This window comes from Erythranthe guttata, chromosome 9 (assembly GCF_056151865.1).
Source record: "Erythranthe guttata isolate IM_541 chromosome 9, IM_541, whole genome shotgun sequence".
Taxonomy (NCBI): Eukaryota; Viridiplantae; Streptophyta; class Magnoliopsida; order Lamiales; family Phrymaceae; genus Erythranthe; species Erythranthe guttata.
In genome coordinates, this window is record NC_142541.1 from 15866338 (window position 1) to 15891248 (window position 24911).

The following is a 24911-nucleotide window of genomic DNA, read 5'->3' on the forward strand; positions in this document are numbered from 1 at the left end:
ATGAAAACTAAGTTAAATTTACCAAATTGCCCTTGGCATTGCACAATTAACTTTAATAGAAATAAATAAATAATGCAATCTTTGTAATTGTACCTAATTTGAAAAATTTCAGTGGAGAGACACAAACAAACACACACACATCAGCTTCTCCTAGGTTCTTCCACACACACACACACACACACACATATATATATACACACACTGAAATACACACACATACTCATTCAATTTCCTCTCCCACAACACTCGGGCATCTCTCAAAAATCCCTTTTTATCATTTGTTTCAGTTTCATGGAATTGGTATTCAAAACAAACAAACCCATCAATGCTGCATTTTTTTCATTTCTTTCTTGTTTTTTCAGTTGAAGAAAAATAAAAAAAATAATAAATAAGCAGCCCAAAATAAGGCGTGTGATTAAGCCAAGAAATCAGTTTCATTGTTTGGAAGAAACTCGAACGTTTCCTTTGAATGAAATGAACCATTAAATTTCATTTCTTGACCCATTTTCATTTCGTGCCAATTTATTACCTCATAAAAACATCTCCAATTCCCATCTCTCTTGCGTTTTGTTTTGTTTTCTTTTGCCAAGAAAAAAAAAATCAGCTGCGGAATCTTGCTTCTGTATCCGGATTTTCGCCCTATTTTTCAAGATTAGGTTTTTTTTTTTGGGAGTGCTGTTTTTATGTGCGGAGCTTCTCATTTTGGTAAGGTATTTTTTTTCTAATTGCGTGATCTTTGGTTATGATTTTTTTATTTTTTGTTGTTTTATTTTTCTTGTTACCTTATTTTCTCAGAAGGGTTTCTGTAATATGTTGTGATCTTGTTCATATTTTTGCAATAAAGTGAAGTTCTTGATTTTCTTGATTATGATATGCTTGAACCTCACTGCATTTTAGTTTTTTTTTTTTTTTCGTGTATAAAATTGATTAAAATTTCTGATCTTGTTTTTTTCTGTGATAATTTTTCGTAGTAGTTAGAAATTAACCGAGGCTCGAGTTAGAGATGCAACCGAGGGTCGGGAGTTTCGGTTCGTTAGAGGAAGGCAAAGAACCAATGGTTCGAACAATAAGCCAATCGAACCGGCCTTTCCCGCTACGACTCCTTCAGTTTCTATTGCTTCTGTTGGGATTAGGCATACTCTTCTCGTTTCTCAGTATGTACGCGAGCCGTTTCCTTAAGGTGCAGAGCGAAATTTCCGTCGTCCAATCAAGATTCCAACCGTGTATTCAAGATAAAAACACTATAGCGAGTTGGATCAAACCGCCCGCGAACATTTTGCATGAAATGAACGACACCGAGTTATTTTGGCGGGGTTCGTTTGTGCCGCAGATTAAAGAGTACCCTTTTAAGAGAACACCCAAGATTGCGTTCATGTTCTTGACACGGGGGCCGTTGCCTATGGCACCTCTGTGGGAGAGGTTCTTTAACGGGAATGAGAAGTTTTATTCGATTTACGTTCACTCTTTACCGTCTTATCAACCAGATTTTCCGTCTTCGTCGGTTTTTTACGGCAGGCAAATTCCAAGCCAGGTAATGAACTCGGCATCTTTTTCATGTTTAGGTTCTGCTGGATTTTATGCGTTGATTTTTTTTACTTTTTTGTATGATGTATATAGTTACCGAAGATTTTTCGTTTCGGAAATTTGTGTTCCTTCTTTTATTGATCAACTTATGTTATAATTTGTGAATGTTTCTCATGTTGTAAGCCATAGCTTTCGTTTGCCACTAAATTCTTGACGAGTTAAACCGTCTTAATTTCATTTCTTGATTTGCTAAATGTAAAAAAAATCTCGTCTTGATTTCTTGCTTTATGCGCTACGATGTTACTACTGTAAAAAAAAATTCTCTAAAGTTAAAACGGTAAACGGATGTTATGAAAAGTCCAAAATGGAAAAGATTTGGGATTCGTTTTCATGCACAGCATATTCTCGTTTCCTTCATCGATGTATTAGGTACAACGCTTTTACGTAGTTCTTGATTGTATTTGTATCATTAAAATTAATTTTACTGGACTTCGTTTACGTAGTCCATGTTAAAAATACGTTTCTTTTGCTAGTTGCTCTGCTAAAGTGGTAATTCTTGAATAATTCCTAAAAACAGGGATGAAATCATAAAACGAACCAACGAAAGCATGCATGTTTTTTTAGGCACGTATCGAAGTCGAGATTTCTTGCACTTTTCGGTATAGATGCGTTGCTCTAGAAATAATTAATCTCGATTTTTTTGCCTCGTTTTCTCAGGTTGCAGAGTGGGGAATGATGAGCATGTGCGACGCAGAAAGACGCCTCCTAGCGAACGCACTCCTCGACATCTCCAACGAATTCTTCGTCTTATTATCCGAAGCATGCATACCTCTCCAAAACTTCAGCATAATCTACCGTTACATTTCGAGATCCCGTTACAGCTTCATCGGCTCGTTCGACGAGGACGGGCCCTACGGGAGGGGCCGCTACGACGAACGCATGTCACCGACAGTCAATCTTACAGACTGGCGAAAAGGGTCGCAGTGGTTCGAAATCAACCGAAAACTGGCTGTCGACATTGTTCGCGACAGCCTTTACTACCCAAAATTCGAGCAGTTCTGTAGGCCAGCTTGCTATGTGGACGAGCACTATTTCCCGACTATGCTGAGTATCGAGTCGCCTGAGTTGTTGGCCAATCGGACGCTGACGTGGGTTGACTGGTCAAGAGGTGGGGCCCACCCTGCTACTTTCGGTAAGGGCGATATAAACGAGGAGTTTTTTAAGAGGATCTTTAATAGTGGGGAGTGTTTTTATAACAACCAGCCTACTTCTCTTTGTTACATGTTTGCTAGGAAGTTTGCTCCTAATGCTTTGGATCATTTGTTGGAATATTCTTCCAAATTCTTCGGCTTTTGACTCGAGATTTTAATTGCTTTTTTTTTCGGTTACGAGAATTTAAGATAGGCGTAGTATGTACGCGCATTGCGTATGTCATATAGCACAGAGTTTTCGAGTATTAGATTTTCGTGTAATAGAACAGTGTTTTGATCTTTCTTCTTATTGTAATGATGCCATAATCTTAGTAAATGAGAAATATTGAGATTGTTTTCTTATAGCAAAATATTATATTACAAAATGCAAAATTTGTCCCGAAAACCAAAATAAACGGGACAAATTTTAAAATTTCTTAAATAAACGGACAAGATATTCTTCCTAAAAAGAGACGAACGAACGAACATTTACAATAAACTTGCCAAGGTTGCACGATCTTGCCACCGCCTTTTATTAATTTTTTTTCAAGGACGCAAAAATTATTCATAAAAACATCGACCAAATCAAAGTTCGTCATGAGCGCGATATCCACTATAAGTGGGACCCGCCTTGTGGCTATCGAAAAGATACCGTACAACCATCGATGCATGAAGTGCAGCTCCAAAAGGAAGCCCATCTTCGTTGATTCTGAAATACGGCGAGTGTGCATGAGCGGGCTTTTCTGCGGTTTCGTCTTTCATACCTAGTAAAAAGAAATAACCCGGAATTTTTTCTTGATAAAACGAAAAATCTTCCGAGCCCATTAAAGGCTGCATTTCTTTAACTCCGGAAATACCGAGCATATCCCCTGCGACTCTTTGAAAGAGCTTGTGCAGGTCTTTGTCGTTGACCGTCGGTGGAAAGAAAATTTTGTCTTTTGATTCGAAACTAACACTCGCATTGCATCTTTGTACAGCGGCTTGTCCTATAATAACCTGTGAATTAACGATCAAGCTTTAATTATATGCTATTATTACGATGGGTAAGAAAATACGAAAAAGCAAGAATTTTTTAAGAAAATAAATGTGGATGAATGAGTTGGTTTTAACATGTTTAATTACCTCTTTAATTCGTTGCTTAAGTTGCAGAAAGCTCTCGTTTGAAAAAGCTCGGAAAGTTCCACCGATGGTAACAGAATCGGGGATGACATTAAATGCACCGCCTCCATGGAATTTAGCTACTGTGAGTACCTGTTTTCGACACGATCGAAAAATTATTCCCAAGATAAAGAAAATCGAAACACTTTAAACGTGTAATATCCTCACCATAATAATACAATTACAAAACGAATAAAATGTTTTGTACCTGCGAGTCGAGAGGGTCAGCTTCACGAGAGACGAGTTGTTGTAAGCTCACAATTACATTTGAAGCAGCTAAAATCGGATCTATCGACTGTTGAGGAATGGCTGCATGGCCCCCTTTACCACTTATTACAGCCTCGAAAAAGCCGCTGCCAGCTAATATAGGACCGGATCTCGATGAAACTTCGCCCAATGGCAACAAAGTATCTACATGAATACCAAAGATTGCTTCGACTTTCTCGAGCGCTCCATCTTCTATCATCTTTTTCGCCCCTCCATATCCTTCCTCTGCTGGTTGGAAAAATAAAACTACAGTCCCCTGTAATAAAACCCAAATAATCGAGAGAATTTACAATACTGACATTGATTGATACATATAGGCATTCAATTTCGTAATGCAATTATGGCAAACATTTGGAATAGAAATAATCGAAGGCTCCAATAAATGCAACTTTACGAGTTCTCAATAGACGATGTTGTAAGACAACCCTATACAAGAATCGAAACAAATCAAACTAGTGTTTCTTGATATCTCTACGTAGTACAAGTTCTTGTAAATTTAAGACGATAAAAACCCGAATTTAAGCTATTCAATTGAACGTAGAAATATATACCGATGAATCATCAATAGCATCAAAATAAACGACGATAAACGACCGAATTAAATAGACCTTTAATAGATGCCGATTCTCTTGAAGTATTTTCGCAGCACCGAGAAGCATTGCAACATGTGCATCATGCCCACAAGCATGCATTTTCCCATCATTCTTGCTCTTGTGATCCCACTCCACCATTTCCTGTCGAAAAACGAAAATGCTGCTTAAAAAAGTCGAAAATCTAAATAATAATCCAACCAGTACAATGAAAGAAAAAAAAAATGCAAGAAATATCAAACACCTGAACCAAACATCTACCTCAAAACCTCAAATTCCTAACATCAAACATTTAATACCTCAAAAATTTTGTGATTCATGAAACAAATTGAACAAAAAATCGAAGCGTACTTGTAATAGAAGGGCATCCATATCAGCCCTAATTGCAACAAACGGAGGTTCGCCTGAACCGATGAACCCTAGCACACCGGTAACCGCAAGTGGGTACTTGTACGGAATCCCCATTTGATCCAATTCTTGTCTGATAAGTTTACTGGTCTCGAATTCTTCATAGCCCAGTTCAGGATTCTCGTGAATTTTTCTTCTAACGCCCACCATCCAATCAAAGATTTCAGCTTTTTGGGCGAAGCTGAGGAAATTTCTGGGGATCTCCGACAGCTCCTCCGGCGACAAATCCGATTCCGATGAAATGGGTTTGCTTAGAAACAAGAACAGAACGAAAACCCAGAGAATTGCTGCCGAGTGAGTCATGAGTTGATGATGTTTGTGTTTGTGTGTGTGTGTGTGTGTGTGTGTGTGTGTGTGTGTGTGTTTTGATTATGTATGTATGTATATATTTATTATCAGTGGCTTTGGTAGTGTGCAGGAGAGACGTATTGGAAGTGGTGAGTTGTGAGTATAGAAAAATAAATGTGTGTAGTGTTTATAATGTGTGTAAATTAGTGGGCCCACTTTGATGTAGATTGATTTTTTAATAAAATAATTAATTTTCTGTCTAATGATTGTTATTAATTACTACAAAATAGGGAAAATTTAATCAAAGATTCCCTCACTAGCCTGCCTAATTTAATGACTATGTTAATGTGGTCGTACGGATGTTACGCTCGGTAAAATACGCTGGATAATTTTAAACCATAAATTTGTTTATAATAACAAACATTCATATAAATACGTGCTTAATGGGTAATTAAATTTATAGATCTACCGATAGATTCATATGTGCTTAGTGGGTAACTAATTTTATAGATCTACGATTTAACCGGACGAATAGATTCCTCAAAAAGATTGGGTCATGAAATAGAGAAGATTTACAAAACCTCTTAAACCATAAATCTGTTTATAATAACAAACACCCATGTAAATGTGTACTTAGTGGGTAATTAATTTTATAGATCGACGATTTAACCGGACAAATAGATTCCTCAGTAGGATTGAGTCTTGAAATAAAGAAGATTGACAAAACCGGCACACCCTACCATACAAAACGATGTCATTTTACTTATATTATGTAGTATAATAAACTAATAATATATAATAAGTGAACAAAGTATATCTTTCGTGTCAAAACTTATATTTATAATTTATTTTATTTTAAATCTTGTCTTATAAAACTTTGAATTCAGTTTACTCTTGACATTTCTAATTGACATTATTCATGTTGATATCAATTTAAGATATTACAAATCGTTAACACTTATAAATTATAAAGACGTTGAAAATCCACAAGTCCAGTTTCTTAAAATCAAGGACCGTGTTTGACGCGACAAGGGTGGGTTAGAATGCGCAGGTTTATGACTCGATCACACCCCTAGAATATGCCAATAAACGGATACCATCTCCCAAAAATCATCGATACAACAGTTGTAAATGTTTCAAATAATTAACTCAATAAAATAAAAGGCTCTCATCTCTCTCAGCACCACCACCACCAATAATATTACTCTAATTCTCATCGGCTGAATCATTCAATGTACGTAAGCTTCGATTTCATACAAATACCGTATTTCGGTGGTACTTCTCTGTGCTGCATTAACAACTGTATCAAATTATGTTGCTTCATTGCTTCTCCTTGATGAAGGGGCATACGAGTCTTATTTTTCAGCCAGGTAGTGCTCCAGCATGTCTTCTTCGTCATCTGCACCATCTTTAACCATTTTAGAGAGAGAAACATATACATACATACATACACATATATATATATATATATATATATATATATATATATATAGAGAGAGAGAGAGAGAGAGAGAGAGAGAGAGATGCTTAGACCTTCAAAGTCTTCATCATCATCGAAATCAATATCTTCGACCTCTTCATCAGAGCCCTCAGCAACGAGCGCTGCACTTTTCTGCATGGGAAGGAACGAATACACCAAAGAGTTTACTGACTAACATACTTTTTTACCAGTATTCAATTAAGCAAATGAAATTTCAGTAGCATTGGTTAAAGAAATGGAAAACGAAACATTCTTACTCACTCAACATATCAATGGATAAGCTTAATGTCAGCTCAAGTGTTACTTCACTTAACTCGTTTTTCAACTCATTCAATGCCAGCTAATTTCAGCCTATATCTAACTATTTTCCCCGTCTAAAATCTTTAAGCCTTAATTCCTATATATATATATATATATATATATATATATATATATATATATATATATATATATATATACATGCACTTACTTGCTCACGCATATTGATCAAGTAAAACGAGAATTCGAACCAGTTAGATAGCGATGAGTGTATTTTGATTTCGGGATGTAAAATTGACAAATCGTAATAGAAGAAGAATGAGGGTGAAGAAGTACCGAGGAAGCTCTTCCACTTTCAAACCACTGTCTGCCTGTGAGTTTTTTCTCCTTTGTTGCACTAAGTGCTGAATCCGGCATTAGTCTAAAAAAATTCAACACCAAAATCGATCATCAACTATTATCAAGAAACCATTATCTTCATATTCGTGAGTGCATTAGCAAATGAATTGCTTACTTTCTAGTTAAAAAAGTTATCTTCTGATTTATGATTGCGTTGGCTACAACCTTAGCTAAAGCCATTTTTTACGCGATAAGTTACCCCTAAGATTCATTAACTCATTCATATGTAGAAAAGAGTTAAAAAACAAGCAAAGAAGTCGAATAGTGAAACTCACTTGGCTCTTTCAAGTGCTAATTCTGCTTCGAATCTCTCCCTCCATGCCAAGAATGTATCAACGGTGACCGGTTCTCCATGTGGTATAATAATCTGAAAAGACGACGGTCATCCAACACTTTCAGTTAAACCTTTAAGGTCAAATTTCTAGGTCGATCGACATAAAAAATTTCAACAACTTTTTTTGTCATCATTTCGAATTATTTTTTCCGTTTTTTTTTTCAGCATCACATTAGAAGAAGTAAGCATATCCACAAAATGAAAACCTCGTCTTTTGCAGCCTTATCTTCCTCAGCATCTTCATCACCGTCATCCTGAGAAAATTTCTCGGAAAGCCATTCCTTAGCTGTTGCAACTAATGTGTACATCATTGCCATCCCCAGATTTTCAGTTGCCTGTCACACATTACAAACACTTATTTACATTTCCGAACATTAGAAACAATTATTTACTAAAAGGAGTTACCTCTTGTTCAAGCTTTTCTTTCAGAACTTTAAGATCGCTTGTTTGAATTCCTTTCAAACTGAAAACACAAAATGATGAAGCTTCAGATGCAGAAGAGTTCGAAAGCAAATGTGTGAAGGAATTAGGCAAAGTATGCTTGCACTATTAACTAAAAAATATTTTAACAGTCGGACAAAATTTTCTGAATCAACTCATAAAGCAGCAAGAAGAAATTACGTCACATTTATTGATCATAAGGTGGACAAAAAAGGTTGTCCAAAACAGACATCTAAAACATGGCCTAGAATATGGTAGAAGTAACCTTGTCACGTTGATAAGTGGAGGTTCGTCAGGATAATTTTCCGTATGCGAGAATATCAATCCCAATAGAACTGCAAGAAAAATGAGCACCGTAAGATAAAAATTAACAGCTAAACAGAGCTTTTGAGAAGAACAAAAATTGCAGACTCTAAAACCTGGTAAGTTATTTGAATCATCTGCATCATCATCCTGTTAGAAAAAAAAAATACGACGAGGGTTATGATTAAGTACAAGCAAATATATATAGTCAATCTTCCTCCTTAAAAAAATATGTTTACCTCGGGAGAAATGGTTATCATGAAGCAACGGTTCGAAGTGTTTATCCCACTTTCACTGGAATGAATTTCTGGTACAATGAATCCACTAGAATTGATTAAGTTGGTAGGGTTTCGGTACTCGACGAAAAATTATTAAAAAAAACTAAAGATAAGTATGTGAATTTCAAGAAATACGAACCTTTGAATTCATCCATAAGAATGGCTTCCAAAGCTTCAATTTCCATGTCCTGCTCCTGCTTATAGTCTGTGCAGCGCATTGTCAAAAACCAATACGAATATAATCGGAAATTAGACTCAGTACACACTATACACTATAACCAGCAGTACAAAAACTAAACTGATAATTCTATAAAAAGGCATCGAATTAAATTTCTCGAAAACAAAAACCAGAAGCATTTTATCGAAAAGTGAATTTTGCAGATACAGTATTCCCATACAGGCTCCAAGAAAACGTAATTAAGCAACATATGAAAAAAATCCATCCACGTTTAGTAACACTTCGAGATTAACTCGAATTCGCATTGCGTAATCTCAATCAACAAGAAACTCCATTCAGTGGATCAATCTCGAAAACAAAAGCCAGAAGCTCGAAAAATGAATTTTATAGATCAGTAATTAAACAAAATACGAAACGAACTCATCCAAGTTTAGTTAAAACTTCGAGATTGTCTCGAATTTGCATTGCATAATCTCAATCAAAACAAGTAATTCCATTCAGTGGATCAGTTTTCATAACATTCTTACTAGAATCGATTTATTCTATCCATCCTTGCCCACAGCTACTTCTCAGTACCATTTAATCATATTCGCAAACTCCCTAGAAATCGGAACAAAAAGAAAGCACCGATAAAAAAACCCAAATTAAGGACCCAGTAAATTGTTTGTTATTCCTAAATCAATTGTCGGCCGTAGAATTATTTGCCAAACATCATTACATTAGCTCATACGTTATGTAACGGCTACAAAGTTTGAATCTTTCGACAGAATCAAAACTAATTGCTCAGTAAACGTCGAGAAAAGAACTTGACTGAAATTACTAAGAACAGACGGAACCCTATCGATTAAATCTTCGATGAATAAAAAAAATCAAAACGAATTTAAACTTCAATACCAGTCATTGTTGCTTCGTTAATCCTTCCCGTTGGATGATTTTTCCCCAAATTGCAGAGAGAAGAGATAGTGAAGTTCAGAAAAGGGGAAAACCTAATTAGCACCAGTGTGGTGGGACCCACTGCTCTGTTTTTTTTAATCTGCTGTAATCGGTCACACAACGCCCTAGAGGTTTTTTGGATCTGATTTTGGGCTTGTCATCATATAATTGGGCTTGTTATCAATTCTTGGACCTTAGTTTATTAGTTATAATATTTTTGGGTAAATTGCAGCCCGCCCCTGCATTTTTAATTAACTACAGTTGACCCTCAACTATGTATTATATTTACTAAAAAATCCCTTCAGTTGATAAATTTAAGGGGGTTCATTCAGTAAAAATTTGTACCGAAATTTTGATACTCATATCGTTTAACGTTCGATTATGTAAATTACCGAATTACTGATTTTTTATTAAAAATATTTCAATTTTGATTTTTTTTTTTTGTTTAATTAAAGTTCACTTTATCTACTTGAATTATACGCAATGTATAAAGTCCCTTTTAAACTTCAAATGAACCAAAACAACACCTCCATTTGACATAGACAGTAAAAAAAATGAGTTGTTTCGGTTCATTTTAAAAGTTTAGGGGAGTAATTTATAAATTGGGTATAATTTAAATTTGACCCAAATAAAAAATTGCACCTACAAATATGCATGGAGGACAAGTGTAGCAATAGAAATACCGATTACATCACCTTTTTATTTTATTTTTTCCTATTTTTATTTAATAATATAGATACCTAAAATTAATTAAATAATAAATAATAAATTCAAGAAAAATCCCTCTCTCTCTCTCCTCTCTCCTCTCTCTCTCTTCTTCTCTCTCGTAATGCTTCTCTGTGTTTATAGAGGACTTCTCTGTACCATCTTCGATCCCATATTTTAAACAGTACAACTCTCTCTCTCTCTTCTCTTTCTCTCTCTACTGCATGTCTCGTCATCCATTTCACACAGTACACACAAAAACACACACATGGATTTCTCTCGAGTCTATTGTACTTTATGCGCATCAAAAAGCTGATAGTTTGGTAGTAAAGTCCAAACCGCTTGAAGAAACTATGGAAGAGGTTAGAAGCTTTCCCCCACGAATTAATGGCTTCTGAAAAAAGTAATATTCTTTCGCAGAAAATCCCTAACCAGATCTACCGCTCTCCGCCGCCGCTCCTCTGTGTTTTCAATTTCGGTTTCGCGATCTGATTTAGGTATCTGAAGGCACGTGCGCGCCGCTGCAGGAGGGTTGAGATTTTTTTTTTTTTGGAAAAAAAAAATTAGGGCTTTCTGATTTTTTTTTTAATTTCATTTTTTATTCGGAAGAGAGAGAATCCGTTTTTTCATTTTGGTTTCTGTATGGGGAGTTGTGAAGAGGAGGCCAACAATGGCATTGACCCGACGGTGGGTGGGTTGGTTTGGGTCCGCCGCAGAAACGGGTCGTGGTGGCCGGGTCGGATTCTTGGCCCGGATGAACTCCCTGAGGGGTGTGTCCCTACACCGAGATCAGGAACCCCTGTTAAGCTCCTTGGCAGAGAAGATGCAAGTGTGTATGTATCTATCTATCTCTGTTATTTATAATTAATTTGTTTATTTCCTTGATCAGCTTGTTTAGTAATTGAAACCATTCAAATCATAACATAGTTTTCGACGGAAATTTTGAATGTTTGTGGGATCGGATTTTTTAATCTATGTTGTTGTTTTTTGAGGTTGTGTGTTCATTGAGGTTGTGTGTTCGTTGATTTTTGAACACGTGTTTCTTTTAGTTTATTTCGTTATCGATTTCAGTTCTTGATCTTTGGTAGATCATAGTTATGGCTAAAACCTAAATGCAAACGATGAATGGTGCCCACAAAATTCCGATTTTTGAGGAAGGTGTGGTTCTGGTTGATAGGCAAGTTGAGGCATTTGTTTGAATTGAGTCTTGCTTCAAACTGTTTGTGCTACGAGATCGAATGTTGTATGGCAGTAATTTTTTTCCGATGCTGATCCTGTTCGTTTACCCATTCTCTCAGTGACTGGTACAATCTGGAGAAATCGAAACGAGTGAAAGCTTTTCGCTGTGGCGAATATGATGACTGCATCGAAAAAGCAAAGGCGTGCGCTTCTTCTCTTCCCTCGAAGAAGGCAGTTAAATACGCTCGAAGAGAAGACGCCATTCTTCACGCACTCACTATCGAAAATGCCCGTCTCGGAAAAGACACGCAGAATGAGCAGCAAGAACACCACGCGAACGAAGAATCACCGCCTTCTTCATTACAACATCCTAATCAAGAAAGCAAAGGCATAGACAATGCTTCGAGCAGCAGATCAGAAGTCGAATCGGATTCGGGCCCGGATCTGGCTCGTTCCGGAGTCTCGTTCGAGGATCCGGGTCAAGTCGACCCGGTTGAAAACGGGTCGAAGCGGTGGAGAACTCCGAACGATTCTGAGGAAGACGGGACCGAAGGAGTGAAGAAGCGAATGAGAGGGCTCGAAGACTTGGGAATGAATGTGAAGGCATCATCTAAAGTTGGCCATGCTAATGAGTTCTTGAATAAAAGGAAGAATCGAAGACGAGCTTTGGCCAAAGTGATGGAGTCTACACCTACAGTGTGTGTTCCCGTTTCTTGCGAGGAGTTATCCAGTCCAAATGAGAGCAAGGTTTCTGGATTGGAATCGAAGCAATCAAATATTAATGGCTCGTTAGTGATGAACAATAACTCAGATAGTACTACTGGAGTTTCGTACGAGAATGGATTATTGCTGAATATATCTGCGCACGAAGAAGATGCTTCCCTCGTATCAAAATCGAGGGAGAATGAGATTTCGAGCATGCCTGAAATTCCCGAGGATGAATCTTCCGGAAGGTTGTTCGATGTGCCTCTTTTAGCTGAAGACAAGCACTTTACAAAAGGTATAATCCGATAAGAGACAGTTTTACGTATTTCGCTACTGAGTTTTGTTGTGTTTTACTTAGTCAACTTTTTTTGGCTTGCAGGTTTATCATTGGGAAACGAGGAGCACAATGAGACTTGTTCGACTAGCTCCGATTTCCATAATAACCTGAGCCAGAAGATAGAGAAATCTACTTCCGAATGGCAGTTAAAAGGGAAGAGAAATTCGAGGCCGAGGAAAATCGAAGTTGACAACGAGGCTCAAACACTTGTGCCGGCAACAGCCATTAGTGGGGACCACCACTTTCTTACAGGCTCGAGCCCAAATAGCGGGCCCCACAAAATCGAGGCCGAGGAATTTCGTGGATGGAGCTGGAACGCCCCTCGTGGAGATTCCCAGAGACCTCTACCGTACCGTCAGTCCCGTTTCACGGTCAACCCAAAGTACGACTCCTCTGACTTTTCTCTCGGGCCCCACCACAGCCTTGCTGCCGGGGCCGCCTTGTATGAAGTCAAAGTCAGTGTGGAGGTCAAGACCGGGGGCTCCAATCGTCCGCAGCACGTACCTTATATTTCACTCATGAGCAAGTCGAACGGCCGGCCGATCGTGGGCCACCCCCTCTCGATCGAGGTTTTGAGTGACGGTTATATCCTCGAGTGTTACAGCAGCAGCTCCGAGCCTGCGCGCAGGAACCTTAAATATGTATCCGGTTCTCGAGGTGGTGCTGATGTGGCATGTGGAAGGAAGCCACGTGGCAGGCCGGCCGTTAGGAGTCGCTCGTCGGCAAAATCTCGAAGATCGAAACGGAACGGAGTGTTGTCGAAGAAGATCCGGAAGCTGTCTTCGCTGAGTGGGCCCCACGGAGAAAGTCATCAGCAGTATAAGACGAAAACGGGTGTGGAGAAGGTGTCAAAGGGTCCTTCGGTAGCTTGTGTTCCTCTTAATGTGGTATTCAGTCGGATTAACGCGGCGTTGAACAGCTCGATCAGACATGCTCCTTGTTTTTCTTGAGTGTTTCTTTGATCAAAATGAAAGTATAATCGGTTTTACCGGCACTGTGAATTCTGTCTTGAAGGTAAAAGAAAAACGCTTTTGTAAATGACAAGTACTTTTGACAATTTACTATGGAAGTGTGTTACTGAGGATTAATCTGATATTAAGCTGCTGCTTTGGATGTATATACACAATACTGTAAAATTTAGTTCAGACTTTTGATAATCTGATAATGAACTTTGTTAATTATTTAATTAATTAATTGTAGACTGTTGCAGCTTTCAATAATCATGTGATTTTACATATGTTCATATTTTCAGTTGATTCGAGTTCGGGTGTAAATGAATTGAGTCGATTTTAATATCTTTTCAAGTAAAAATTTGTGTTCAAGCCTAGTTTCTTGATCTAAATCGAGTGCTGGTCGAACTGATTTTCGTATATTATTAAAATTGTGTTCGAGTTTAGTTTTTTAATCAAAATCGAGCACGTGAAAGAATGATAATGTATTGGTTTAATTAAATTTTATTCTACATTTTCATTATTTTCTCACATTCAATTTGATTTAATCATTGTTTGTAATATCCTTGATACATAATCAATACTTCCAATTAATTTGAATTAAATATTTTTATTTTATATTTTTCATTTTACACTAAAGAATTTATAAATGAATTTCAATTAAAAAAAAAAGGCATATATAAATGAGTGAGGGGCATTATCGTCATTGACTCACCTCTAGGGTTTCAAATATCCCCGCATATAATTCATTAGCTCCATCCCCAAATCCAACCTTCAGTCTGCAAGCCGTCTATCAACAAAAGCTCAATCTCTCTTAAGGTAATTGTTCTTCACTCTGTAATCCGTCTATCTATATACACTTGCATACATTACGATCCGGCGCTATATATAAATATATTTATTTATTAATTTAATTGGGTGAATTAGGGTTTGTTCGTGTTAGAAATGGCGACAGTTCCAGGGCAGCTGATATGGGAGATCGTGAAGAAGAACAATTCATTTTTGGTGAAGCAATTCGGTAATGGAACTGCCGGCATTAAGTTCAGCAAGGAGCCTAACAATCTCTACAACGTCCACTCCTACAAGCACTCTGGTTCGTTTCTCACTCTTCTGTATTTTTCCCTCTTTTTCTTTTCAATCTAAACATCGATTTGCTTATTTGCCGTGTTAATTTGGGCATCTTGTTAGTTGTTTGCGCATAAAAAAAATTCGTCTTTACTTTTTTTTTTTTTTTTTTTTTGTGTTTATTGGTTGGATTGTGCAGAAAGTGTTGATCTTGGATTATATTTCATTTTTAGTAACTGTGAAATGGGTTGAAGTTCTATGGAATAAGTGATTCATGGTATACTTGTATTTTCTTTGCACCAATGGTTTGTGAATTACTGGTTTGATTTTGCTTGTACTCGTGCCACAGTTGCTGGTTCAACGGGTTTGTTTAATTGTCTTTTTTCTTGAATTTTTATATCATTATGAACAAAATTGAAGGTTTAGGATGCTTCCGTAAATATAGAATTGTTTATTTGTGCATCAACTTGATTCATGGTATACTTGTATTGTCTTTCTACTACAGTTTTGTGAATATACGAGTCTGGTTTTTTTATGGCTCGTGGTTCAACAGACTGGCTTTTTCTTTAATTTACATCATTATGCACGAAATTGAATTTATAGGATGCTTCGGTTAATATAGAACTTTTTTTTTGGTTCATCAACTTGAGTCATGGTATACTTGTATTGTCTTTTTACTACGGTTTTGTGAATATACGAGTCTGGTTTTTCTAATGCTCGTGGTTCAACTGATTTGTTTACTTGTATTTTTCTTTGATTTACATCACTATGAACGAAATTGAATTTATAGGATGTTTCTGTTAATATAGAACTGTTTTTTGGTGCATCAATCTGATTTAAACTATTTGACATCTCGAATTAATACTTAATAAATTATTACTAATAGGTTTGGCAAACAAGAAAACCGTAACCATTCAACCTGGAAAGGATCAGTCGGTGCTTCTTGCAACTACAAAGACAAAGAAGCAGAACAAGCCCTCCACCTTGCTGAACAAGTCTCTCATGAAGAAAGAATTCCACCGCATGGCCAAGGCTGTTTCAAATCAGGTACCGAGATTCTCTATTCGTATAATCTGCAACGTCAGTGTAGATCATTTATTTTAATGCTTAATAATTAAGGAACTCGTGAATGAAATCCCGTGACTAAATTGTTGTACCAAATGAGTCTGTTTCGTGCTCGGGTTTCTCTCCTTGATTGGTCTGGGTATTTTATTTAAGAAACAATATTCCTTTTCTTTCTGTAGTTTGCATATTCGACTCATGATTTTATTCGATTTGTTCTGGAAAAGGCGACGAACTGTATATTTTGAATTGATGTTGATCTATAGTCGGATCATATTTTTATATAGATACATATATTTGCTGTTGAAATGATGATATTTCGATTTTTGATATTTAACAAAATTATTTCGTGTGTGCAGGTGTGTGATAACTATTACAGGCCCGATTTGAAGAAGGCAGCACTTGCAAGATTAAGTGTTGTGAATAGAAGCCTCAAGGTTGTTAAGTCTGGTTTGAAGAAGAAGAACAGGCAGTGAAGACGCAATATGGTTTAGTTAGTTTGCGCTGCTATTTCATTTCTGTTGGTACACTCTTTCGTAATAGAAAAGACTCGAGTATTTTGCATCTGCACTTTCGCCAAAATTTTGCATTAGTCGAAGTTGTAATGGTATCTTTTATAGACCCGAATTGTCGTGATTTACTTCCGTCTCTCTTTTTGGTGGATTCCTTTATTACTTGTTCGTTTAGAGTCCAATAACTTGATGAACAAGCAATGCGTCGTGTTGGGGAGAGTTTCCTTGCACGAAAAAATTCCGAGTTTTATAAAAGTCAAAGTTTTATTTTATTAAGAAACACCGTGAAAGGTCGTTGTCGTCTCCATGTTGCAACTAGAAGACTTGTAAACTTAAAATAGTGCATTCCACAAATGCATAACATGTATTGAAATGGGAAGTGGATTATGTCAAAATTAGAGTTCTAAAACATCATTATAACCACTAAACTACGTCGTTTTACAGGGTGCAAATATTTGAATAAGATGGAAAAAAGTCAAAGTCAATACAATTCGATACTACACGCATAAACAAAACCAACCCAATATTCCCTTATAAATACATGACTTGGGGCCAAAAATAAATTATTGTGCTTACTGCATCAAATGGAGGAGTCTTTGTCGTGGTTTAAAGAAGACGATGCTCAAACAAGAAAAAACAAGAAGATTTACGATAATAATGAATATGATGAGGAAAATAACAGCATGAAGAAAAGGCGTTCGAACAGGTGTTTCTCATTCATGGAGATATCCATAGATCCGGGTGTGAAATCTCTCAAGCAGCTGGATTCGAACAAGTTCAAAGATGGGATCAAGAAATGGGCTAAAGCTGTGGTAACGTATGCCCGCCAGGTCAGCATTCGTATTGGGAGTTCCCGTAGAACGGGTTCTGATCATTGAAGCCCGATTTGCTCTTTACTATTGAGATAGATTCTTCAACTACAAATGTATGTCCAATAAAATTTAAATGTATAGATAGATTCTTGAAAAGATTCTTTTAGGATCATCAAAATCGGAGAAGAATGATAATACAATCGCACAATTGACTATGCTGAATATGTGTGTTTTCGGGGCTCGTTATATAGAGTTACATGCTCATGTATTACATGTGATTTGTTATCGATGTTTAGGTTCGTTGTCATGCATTAGAAGTTGTGATTAATTTTCATCTTAAAATTTGCCAAAAAAATAAAAAATATTGCATTTCCCTGTGATAAGCCCTACACGAATGCCTCTATTGCTCGCTCAAAAATATCCAATTACGATATAGTCCTCGTACAAAACTTTTCTTACTACAACACACCAGCTCTTATAAACAGCTATATATATGTAAAACACAACTCATCTAACAGAAGCATAAAACTACACAAGCAAAATTTGAATCGTATCTTCGAACTCACCGAGGCTAAAAAGGAGATTTTACAATCAACTCTTTGAAAATCGAACAAAACTTGCGTGAAAAACGGTACTCAATTTTGGGACTTTACTCGTTCTTTTTCATTTCTCGGAACCATTTGTCGTCGCCCGAAATACTCCTCAAGAGTCGCTTAGAGCACATCTCCTCTGCTTGAGTTGCATTCTTTCTCCGAGCAGCTCTCACCCATGCAGGCTCCTAATTAAACGAGCACATTTAAATTTCCACATTTTTTTTACTAATTATAGATTTTATTGCATTTAGTACCCTTGTGTTGTATCGAATTGCTAAAAACTCCCCGTATTATAAATATTAACAAAAAAACCTTCGATGCATTTTTTTTTTAGCTCACAACCCCCTAAATAATGATTTTTTAGGGGTTGTTCGATAAAAAAAAAATTTGCATTTTTACTAATATTTATATCACGGTTTTTTTTAACAATTAAAGTAAACACAGTGGTGCTGAATGCAATAAATTAATATTCTATAGATAGATTTTCGTCGTACCTCCGGTACAATGCGAGAGAATCCAAATTTAATGAACAAAAGCACATGTTCCATTATTAGAATTGCTGCAAGCCCAGGCGATAAGCTCCATTTTCCTTCACGGTCATATAAACACGCTAACAGTGCGCTATTCGTACAAATCGACATCACTATAAGAAACTGAAATTCAGACACAAATCGCCACATCAGCAAAAAAAAAATCGAAATAATGTTACAAATTTCATATTTTTTATCGTATAGAAAAAAAAGAGTGTTAGACCTGAAAAATGTTCATCCATGCTCCAATTGTTGCATCGGCACGGGGTATCGGCCTTCTCATCGTTGCAAGCAATTTCAATGCATCTGCTCTAATCTCCGTTATGTTATTCTGCACATAAAACGGAGAATAAAATAAAAATTATATTTATAAAAAGAATCGGTTTTTTTAATTGTGAAAAAAAAAAAAAAAATAGTACCACTGCTGCAAAAGCGAATGCGAGAGGGAATGCACAAGCAAACATCATTATCATTCCGAACTGCAAAACCAGCTCCAGAAAATCTGCCGACAGTTGAATTATTTTTTTAATCCACTGAAGATAAACGATTTTTTTTTTAATAACAAGATATAAAAGGTCAAATATTACCATCAAAAAGTCCATCTTCGATTTCCTGACCAATACTTGCAGCATAAGCAGGTTTAAGATAATCCTTCTCTACTCTAGGAATCGGACTCGATTTTCCCGACCCTTTTTCACGTTTTTGCTTATTCCTTCAGAATTAAGCAGCTCGTTTATTTTAGATGCAAACACAATCGAGTAAAATAACAAATGAATTACGGCAGACTAAAATGGTGATATTCATACAGGAAATAGTATACCTGACAGCTCTAAATTTCTTGAAGCTGTACGACAAATACGGTATCGAGTTTTCCAATAAATTCTCAATCACCTAAAAATATTTACAAGAGACAATAATAAATAACATTTTCAAGAAAGTACGAAAAACGAAAGGCAATTAAATTTATTATGTACCTCGGATATTAGCAGACGTTGGATCAAAACTTGGCGAAGGGTCATGACATTCCGATGCAAAAGAGCATGATAGAATATTCCAATATACGATTGCATGAAATAAAGTCCGAAAACCTGCCAAAAAAAAAATTCCAATTACGGAAATTATAATACTTATAAAACTACGCAGAGTGTGTAAGCCTTTCGATTTAGTACCTTGTATACTAAGCTGTTTGCTCTGTGTTCGACATTTTCATTGTTTTCGTATTTAATAAGCTTCACCGAAACCTTTCCGCCCATTCTCGTGAAATATTGAATTGCTAGGAGATAAACTGCCGTCAAACAAAACCTGAAAAAAATAGCGATTTTAAAAAAAAAAAAAATTATTTACCAAGAAAATTAGATTAAAAGAAAAACGGAGATTTTTTTTATAATGGACATGCTTACTTGAGTAGATCGGAGCGTATAACTTCGTAAAGATGAGCGTAAGCCAATTCAAACGGTAGCTGTAAACATATAATACTCATTATAATAAATGCGTCGTTTCTAAATCTCATAAGCCATCTAAACCACTCTTCTCTTTGGAAATTTGCCTTCTCTTTCGTTCGATCCGAGATTTGTTTCTTCATTAGTTCCGTAGGAGTACTTTCGGACGAGCTTTGATCTGTCTGAAAAGATTTATATTCGGATTCCGCATCAGCTGAATGATATATCTGCAACCTGCATTATATATATTACGGGACCAAAGAAGAATATTTCAAGAAATTCGATCGAGTGACGTTAGCAAAAAGTTTGAAAAATAAAACAGAGGAAACGAAATTTACCTAGCTGACATGGCTGAATTTTTTCGTTTCCAAAACTGGAAAAACAAGACGGCCCATGATATTACGCATATAAAGAAAAACGGGAGAACCAGCAACTGCATTGATCTATTTAAAAAAAAGAAAAAAAAAAGAAAAAAGGAAAGTCAGCTGATTGCAATTAGAAAAGCTGAACGAAAATCGAGGACAAAGTTCAAGATTTTACCCGAAATCCACTAACTGCACCGTAAGTCCTAATGCAGCTGGAAATACCATCCACTTTGTGAACATTCCGAGAAATGCAAAATAGGTTGCAATCTACACGATATATTGTGTATATATAAAGATTTCAATAATTCTACGAAAAAATCAAAACAAGTGATAACGAAATTTATTAATAAATTATTAAGCAATTACCTTCACCCCGTAATAGGAACATATGTCGTCAATTGGCTGTGATGTGAAGTCTAACCAGTTCATCGCCCAGCTTCTTAGAAGCTGCTTCCGCTTCTTCTCGTCTAAATAATATATAAATTATGGTTTTCGATGACTGGATTTAAAAAATAAAATAAAAAATCGGCAACTACAAAGATGTAAGAATATATAGTACCGTGCAATGGAAATACTTCTTTGACAACGCCTATTGCTTCCAATTTCGCTACTAGAGATTCTCCCGACTTCCAATCGATCGCTCTATCTTCGTATTTTAAGATTACGGGTAATTTTTCTGTGTTGACCTGCATAATAATATCACATAACCAGCACATTTAGTAACGAAGCATAATGAAACATGTCCTAAATTCAAATAAACTACTAACGTAAATCTTTAACCACGCAAGAAATTAGTCGAGAAATTGACGATTTACAAAATAATCGACAGAAAAATAAAAGCGACTCACAATGCCATGTACGATGTGATTGTAGCATCGGAACCGTTCACACCAACTGAACAAGGAACCATCGGGTAGCTTAACAAAAGCCTCCGCCTCGTCCCATTCAAACGGGAAATCCATTCCTTAAAAAAACAATTATTACCAAAATTAAGGAATCTAAAAGGCTTGTTTATTTATTTACTCAGAACTGAGCGCTGCCGAAAAACGCAATAAAAATACCTATATGAGTCCGTTTTCTAAATCGCAACTCGGCTGCGGCCTTTCCTAGAATTTCCAGTGGTGCTGCCAACTACATAAATCAAAATAATAAATTTTCACCACCACTTTTTTTTCATGTCGAATTAAATCCAATTAAATCAAAATCATAACAAAGATAGATGCCTTAACAAGAATATCCAAGAAATTAAAAACATGGGATATATATACATACATAATATATATATATATACCTTAACAAATTCATTTTGAAGGCCGACAACTCGCTCAACAATGAGCCCTTTTTTCTTGAGCTCATTAACAAGAATTCCGACACAATCATTGTCAAAATCAGTACTTTTGTTGTTGTTTTCGCCCCATTTGGGAACCGCAATAGCTATCTCATAAACAACCCCACCTTCTTCCCCTTCATTCTCGCTCATTTCCAACAACACTATACACAAAAGAAAAAATTTGAAATAACAACCAAATGGGTGCGTGTATTACAAACCCTTTTCAGCTAAAACACCGCCAGTGTGTGTGTGTGTGTGGGTATTCTCAAATCTGCATAAAGATTCGAGCTTTCGGTGAAAATTTTCAATATCTATTCGATTCTTGATCAGGGGTGTCTTTGTTTTTGTCGAACGGGAGAAAGATGAGAGAGAAACAGAGAGACGGAGAGAGAGAGAGAGAAACAGGTGTCTGTAGAAACGGGAACTGAGGAGAGAGGAGGTGTAGTTATAAAGTGACAAACAGCTATGGTGGGGAGAGGCTTACACGTGGCAGTGGAGGCCTGCTCTTTTTTTGGGTTTTCTTTTTCTCTCTTTCTTCTGATAATTACTACACAAATAAAATTGAATTAAATTAATTTGAGGCACGAGAAACAATGCACGCACAATGAGAAGAAAAATGGTACCTCTCAATTTTCAAGCCCATACCACACTACTCATCGTTTTGCATTCTGCATAAAGATTTTTTCAGGGTTTGCAGAATCATGAAAATGAAGGATGAGAGAGAGAATTCAGATTAAATGAAAAAAGATGCTTTTACTGCTTGCTTACTCTGCTCAGCCGTTTTGCGTAACGTTTTGATGATGGGCAAAACAATTTGCAGGTGGGGAGAATATTTGTCTTGCATTTATTTATTTATTTAATGCGAATTAGAATGTTAGCATGTTGCCATTTTTTTATTTTTTTAAAATGTAAATTAAACTTGACTAACTATGTGTAATAAGTTCGAACTATCGACCATTGATAGAAGAATTTGAATTTAAGTTAATCGGCACAAATTCATTTGCTTCAATCGTTACGCCATCATTTGCCGGACATTTCTAAAACTATATTATAGTATGATAATTGGTAAGGGTGGACAAAATTACCAACTACTAATTTATTTATGTGACATACGTATCATAAGAAACGGCGTTTGTTCTCAAAAGTTAATCGAACAGAATGCCATATCCATTTAAATTAAGTTAATCGTTTATTTTTAAATTTAATTTTAAAATCTTTCGATAATGAGTTTTTCGGTATATGATACGTGTGCCCGTCACTATCGTATCTGGTGGACTAATGTTAAATTAACGTAAATGACTAAAAGTGTCAAATTATTGAAGTATGAAGGATCAAATGTGGTTTTTGCAAATATAGGGACAAAATATAAAATCGTTAAAATAACTTTGAGGTTCATGTGGCATCGATAATTACACTCACCCCCTGAAACATAGTTAGAAATTCTAATGCATAATGCATTGAATACGTATTTCGTAGAGTTCTAACGGACTATTAGTTTCCGGGAAGCGGTGGAGACAACAAAGACTTATGAGTGACTTAAGAAATGTTGCGGAAGTCATGTCACCCCCTAACTCTATATTGTCTCCACCACTAGCTAAAAGTAATAGTCTGTTAGAACCCTAACGGAATTACGTATCCAATGCATTATCGCATTAGATTTTTTAACAGAAACATATGTTTGAGGGGTTAATATAATTATCAATACCACAGAAATCTTAAAGTTATTTTACTAAAAGGGGCATAGTAGTAAATAGCTATATTTACTTATTCCTTAACGCGTTTAATAAAAATCGCGGAAGCGTAGTCGTTAAGAACCCTAATAAGAATCCATCTTCTCCCCCAAAATCAAAAAGTCCACACATTTCCCCAAATTCATTCTCTCTCTCTCTCTCTCTCTCTACTTTCTCTCTCTAAACAGGAATCAATTCGCCATGGGAAACGCAGAGAAGCTGATGCAGCAGATCATGGATCTGAAATTCACGTCGAAGAGCCTCCAGCGGCAGGCGCGCAAGTGCGAGAAGGAGGAGAAAGCCGAGAAATTGAAGGTGAAGAAGGCGATCGAGAAGGGCAACATGGACGGAGCCCGGATCTACGCCGAGAACTCCATCCGCAAGCGCAGCGAGCAGATGAATTACCTCCGCCTCTCCTCCCGCCTCGACGCCGTCGTCGCCCGCCTCGACACCCAGGCAAAGATGACCTCAATCAGCAAGTCCATGGGCAACATCGTCAAATCCCTCGAGTCAACCCTCGCCACCGGTAACCTCCAGAAGATGTCCGAGACCATGGACCAGTTCGAGAAGCAGTTCGTCAACATGGAAGTCCAGGCCGAGTTTATGGAGAGCTCCATGGCCGGCAGCACCTCCCTCTCCACCCCTGAAAGTGACGTCAACAGCCTTATGCAGCAGGTGGCCGATGATTACGGTCTCGAGGTTTCCGTCGGCCTGCCACAGGCCGCTGCCCACGCAGTTTCCGTCAAGAACAACGAGAAGGTCGACGAGGATGATCTCACCAGGCGTCTCGCGGAGCTCAAGGCACGCGGCTGAGAAAATTTGGCCGGAGAATTATTTGGTACCTGAGCTATATTATTCTATGTAGCTAGGGTTTATTACTGATTTTCTGCTTATTCCTGTGGTGTGAAATTAAAATGTCTGGATTTCTCGAAATCTCGGATGTCTTTATGTGTATAAATTTCGAACCCGTTCCGTTGATGTGTCGACTTTGTGTTCTCTTTGGTATTTTATTTTCTTGATTATGGAATGTAGAGGAATGTTTAGTAGAGCGTAATGGTAATATAGTTCTATATCGACGATGAAGCTTGGGATTTTAAGTACCACATTGGGATTTTACTGCTTGGGATTTATATGGATTTAACTAAGTAGAGTAGATTTTGTGTGATTTGCTTCATGTTTCGTTGTGTTCATTTGCTGTTGTTCGTATGAGTTGTATAATTCTCGTTGTTTGCTATGAATTCGTGTGTTGGTAATATGGAGTTATGTTCGTTATGGATAAATTATTTTTGGTCTAAACTATAAGAAGATATGCACGGATTCACGACGCTCGACTCCTGAATTTGACGAGCTCAAGACGTTGCAGAAGCCCAAACAATAAACAGCAGGTGATAATAATGAATTATAGATAGTTGTTTGAAAGGCAGCAACATGTGTTTGTACCTAAAGGGCATTCGTCCTAATCGAAAGGAGTTCATAACTTTTAAGAAAGTTTTGCGGAGCCATTCGTCGTTTCAACTTAGTATGTTTTGTGTAAAATAGGATTGTAATTAAGTTAGAAGAGAAACAAT

General features: G+C 36.8%; 7 protein-coding genes across 12 annotated transcripts; 4 read left to right on the forward strand and 3 right to left on the reverse strand.

The window, feature by feature from the left end:
• Nucleotides 1–108: 108 nt before the first annotated feature.
• Nucleotides 109–3085, forward strand: LOC105975837 (hypothetical protein). Of its 4 annotated transcripts, none has more exons than XM_013001075.2 (3): nucleotides 109–705; nucleotides 975–1531; nucleotides 2242–3085. In XM_013001075.2, the coding sequence occupies exons 2-3, from the start codon at nucleotides 1004–1006 to the stop codon at nucleotides 2878–2880; spliced, it is 1167 nt and encodes a 388-aa protein (XP_012856529.2). In that variant the 5' UTR covers nucleotides 109–705; nucleotides 975–1003; the 3' UTR covers nucleotides 2881–3085. The 4 variants fall into 4 exon arrangements, with proteins under 4 accessions (XP_012856529.2, XP_012856528.2, XP_012856527.2 ...); XM_013001074.2 differs by having other exon boundaries at nucleotides 117–710; nucleotides 972–1531; XM_013001073.2 differs by having other exon boundaries at nucleotides 173–705; nucleotides 972–1531.
• Nucleotides 3044–5983, reverse strand: LOC105975836 (IAA-amino acid hydrolase ILR1-like 4). The gene is made up of 5 exons (XM_013001072.2): nucleotides 5081–5983; nucleotides 4748–4873; nucleotides 4081–4395; nucleotides 3837–3965; nucleotides 3044–3710 (listed from the first exon to the last, which is right to left on the reverse strand). Exons 1-5 carry the CDS (start codon nucleotides 5438–5440, stop codon nucleotides 3300–3302), a joined length of 1341 nt encoding a protein of 446 aa, XP_012856526.2. The 5' UTR covers nucleotides 5441–5983; the 3' UTR covers nucleotides 3044–3299.
• A 522-nt stretch (nucleotides 5984–6505) lies between these two features.
• On the reverse strand, nucleotides 6506–10205 carry LOC105976071 (Ubiquitin-conjugating enzyme family protein). 2 transcript variants are annotated; one of them, XM_013001357.2, is made up of 11 exons: nucleotides 9991–10205; nucleotides 9058–9123; nucleotides 8880–8947; nucleotides 8757–8790; nucleotides 8603–8672; nucleotides 8302–8359; nucleotides 8103–8231; nucleotides 7838–7929; nucleotides 7500–7584; nucleotides 6959–7037; nucleotides 6506–6824 (listed from the first exon to the last, which is right to left on the reverse strand). In XM_013001357.2, exons 1-11 carry the CDS (start codon nucleotides 9995–9997, stop codon nucleotides 6781–6783), a joined length of 732 nt encoding a protein of 243 aa, XP_012856811.2. In that variant the 5' UTR covers nucleotides 9998–10205; the 3' UTR covers nucleotides 6506–6780. The 2 variants fall into 2 exon arrangements, with proteins under 2 accessions (XP_012856811.2, XP_012856812.2); XM_013001358.2 differs by having other exon boundaries at nucleotides 8880–8964; nucleotides 9991–10052.
• A 500-nt stretch (nucleotides 10206–10705) lies between these two features.
• LOC105975724 (uncharacterized protein At1g51745) lies at nucleotides 10706–14172 on the forward strand. The gene is made up of 3 exons (XM_013000938.2): nucleotides 10706–11567; nucleotides 12033–12913; nucleotides 12998–14172. The coding sequence occupies exons 1-3, from the start codon at nucleotides 11377–11379 to the stop codon at nucleotides 13903–13905; spliced, it is 1980 nt and encodes a 659-aa protein (XP_012856392.2). The 5' UTR covers nucleotides 10706–11376; the 3' UTR covers nucleotides 13906–14172.
• A 59-nt stretch (nucleotides 14173–14231) lies between these two features.
• LOC105975725 (large ribosomal subunit protein eL28z) lies at nucleotides 14232–16695 on the forward strand. 2 transcript variants are annotated; one of them, XM_013000939.2, is made up of 4 exons: nucleotides 14232–14724; nucleotides 14833–14998; nucleotides 15857–16017; nucleotides 16392–16695. In XM_013000939.2, the coding sequence occupies exons 2-4, from the start codon at nucleotides 14851–14853 to the stop codon at nucleotides 16506–16508; spliced, it is 426 nt and encodes a 141-aa protein (XP_012856393.2). In that variant the 5' UTR covers nucleotides 14232–14724; nucleotides 14833–14850; the 3' UTR covers nucleotides 16509–16695. The 2 variants fall into 2 exon arrangements, with proteins under 2 accessions (XP_012856393.2, XP_012856394.2); XM_013000940.2 differs by having other exon boundaries at nucleotides 14614–14724; nucleotides 14849–14998.
• Nucleotides 16696–17759: 1064 nt separating this feature from the next.
• On the reverse strand, nucleotides 17760–22176 carry LOC105975722 (anoctamin-like protein). The gene is made up of 16 exons (XM_013000937.2): nucleotides 21575–22176; nucleotides 21345–21414; nucleotides 21132–21247; nucleotides 20843–20969; nucleotides 20650–20750; nucleotides 20459–20550; nucleotides 20257–20361; nucleotides 19880–20152; nucleotides 19649–19781; nucleotides 19454–19567; nucleotides 19300–19370; nucleotides 19067–19191; nucleotides 18899–18981; nucleotides 18703–18810; nucleotides 18444–18602; nucleotides 17760–18134 (listed from the first exon to the last, which is right to left on the reverse strand). The coding sequence occupies exons 1-16, from the start codon at nucleotides 21761–21763 to the stop codon at nucleotides 18006–18008; spliced, it is 1995 nt and encodes a 664-aa protein (XP_012856391.2). The 5' UTR covers nucleotides 21764–22176; the 3' UTR covers nucleotides 17760–18005.
• A 1368-nt stretch (nucleotides 22177–23544) lies between these two features.
• Nucleotides 23545–24321, forward strand: VPS46.2 (SNF7 family protein). Its single transcript, XM_013001048.2, has one exon. It carries the CDS (start codon nucleotides 23545–23547, stop codon nucleotides 24154–24156), a length of 612 nt encoding a protein of 203 aa, XP_012856502.2. The 3' UTR covers nucleotides 24157–24321.
• The last annotated feature ends 590 nt before the right edge of the window (nucleotides 24322–24911 follow it).